The sequence below is a fragment of the Chrysochloris asiatica genome, unplaced genomic scaffold (assembly GCF_000296735.1).
Source record: "Chrysochloris asiatica unplaced genomic scaffold, ChrAsi1.0 scaffold00069, whole genome shotgun sequence".
Classification (NCBI taxonomy): domain Eukaryota; kingdom Metazoa; phylum Chordata; class Mammalia; order Afrosoricida; family Chrysochloridae; genus Chrysochloris; species Chrysochloris asiatica.
Genome location: NW_006408587.1, coordinates 10,542,519 through 10,544,399, shown reverse-complemented (window position 1 = coordinate 10,544,399; position 1,881 = coordinate 10,542,519). Strand labels below are relative to the sequence as shown.

Below are 1,881 nucleotides of genomic sequence, written 5' to 3'. Positions count from 1 at the left end.
AGTGGGTGCAGCAATAAACATGTTTGGGAGCCAACACGTTGTCTCTGAATCCTGGAAAAGTCAGGTTGGGGATTCCCAGTCTAAGTTTACAGCAAAAAACTTGCCAAAACACAGGACTTCAGTAATAAAGAAAGTGATGCTTAAAAAGAAGTTATTTGCACACGTTACTGTATTAACAAATTCCTATTCTATCATCCATAGAGTGCCTGTTGGAGAAAGAGTATATGTAACATGGAAAGGACCAACGATTCCACATTGACAGAATTTGTCCTGGTAGGGCTTTCTGCCCACCCCAAACTCCAGACAGTGTTCTTTGTGCTAGTTTTATGGATGTACCTGATGATCCTGCTGGGTAATGGAATCCTTATCTCAGTAATCATATATGATAATCACCTGCACACCCCCATGTATTTCTTCCTCTGTAATCTTTCCTTTCTGGACATTTGCTACACAAGTTCCTCTGTCCCACTAATTCTTGATAATTTTCTGACAGTAAGGAAAACTGTTTCCTTCTCAGGGTGTATGGTGCAAATGTCTCTCTCCTTTGCCATGGGAGCCACAGAGTGTGTGCTCCTAGGCATGATGGCACTTGATCGCTATGTGGCCATCTGCTACCCACTAAGATACCCTATCATCATGAGCAAGGGTACCTACGTGCCCATGGCAGCTGGATCCTGGCTCACTGGGCTTGCTGACTCCCTGGTGCAAACATCTCTCGCAATACAGTTACCATTCTGTGCTAATAATGTCATTAGTCATTTTGTCTGTGAAATCTTGGCTATCTTGAAACTTGCTTGTGCTGATATTTCAATCAATGTGATCAGCATGGCTGGATCAAATCTGATTGTTCTTGTTATTCCGTTGCTAGTAATCTCCATCTCTTATATTTTTATTATTGCCACCATTTTGAGGATCCCTTCAACTGAAGGAAAACGTAAGGCCTTTTCCACCTGCTCAGCTCATCTAACAGTGGTGGTTATATTTTACGGAACCATCTTCTTCATGTATGCAAAGCCCAAGTCTAAAAACTCTATTGGTACAGATAACCAAGACATCATTGATGCTCTCATCTCCCTCTTCTATGGAGTGATGGCTCCCATGCTCAACCCACTCATCTATAGTTTGAGAAACAAGGATGTAAAAGCTGCTGTAAAGACCATGATGAGTAGAAAACACTTCTCTAACGGAATATAAACACTAATTTACATGATGTGATTTGGTTTTAAAAACTGCTGAAGACACAAAATTTGAAAAAGATACAAAATTACTATGTGAAAACAAATTTACTATTTGTCATTGAAAACTGCATAATGCAAATATTTGGGCTGCTATTGTACTATTTGAGAAAGCAGTGGTCCCATGCAATAAGCACTGGATGAATTGGCACAGTGGTAGCAGCAATAGGCTTACATGTAGCAATGATTGTGAGGTTGGCACGAAACCAGGCAGTATTTCATTCTATGGTGCATAAAGTTGGAATTGACTAAAAAGCAGCTAACAACAACAGTGTTTTAAAAAATATGGTTGTTGTTGCTGTTGTTAGGTGCCATTGAATTAGTTCTGACTCAAAGCAACCCAGAGCACAACAGAATAAAATACTGCTTGGCCTCGAGCTCCTCACAAAAGGAGTGTAACAATTGTTGTTAAACTTGAGCCCATCGCCGTGCTGATTCATCTCATTGGAGGTATTTCTCTTTTTTAGCGGACGCTCCACTTATTCAACCACGATATCCTTATCCAGGACCTGGTCCCTCATACTTCGATAGCATGTTCAAAGTATGAGAGATGAAGTCTGGCCATCTTGACTTCTAAGGAGCATTCTAGTTGAACTTCTTCCAAAACACACTTTTTTGTTCTTCTGGAAGTCCATGGTATTTTTAA

The 1,881-nt window shown here is 40.4% G+C and overlaps 1 protein-coding gene across 1 annotated transcript; it reads left to right on the top strand.

The window, feature by feature from the left end:
• The first annotated feature begins 231 nt into the window (after positions 1-231).
• Positions 232-1,194, top strand: LOC102834959 (olfactory receptor 13C8-like). The gene has a single exon (XM_006864741.1). The coding sequence runs from the start codon at positions 232-234 to the stop codon at positions 1,192-1,194; it is 963 nt and encodes a 320-aa protein (XP_006864803.1).
• The last annotated feature ends 687 nt before the right edge of the window (positions 1,195-1,881 follow it).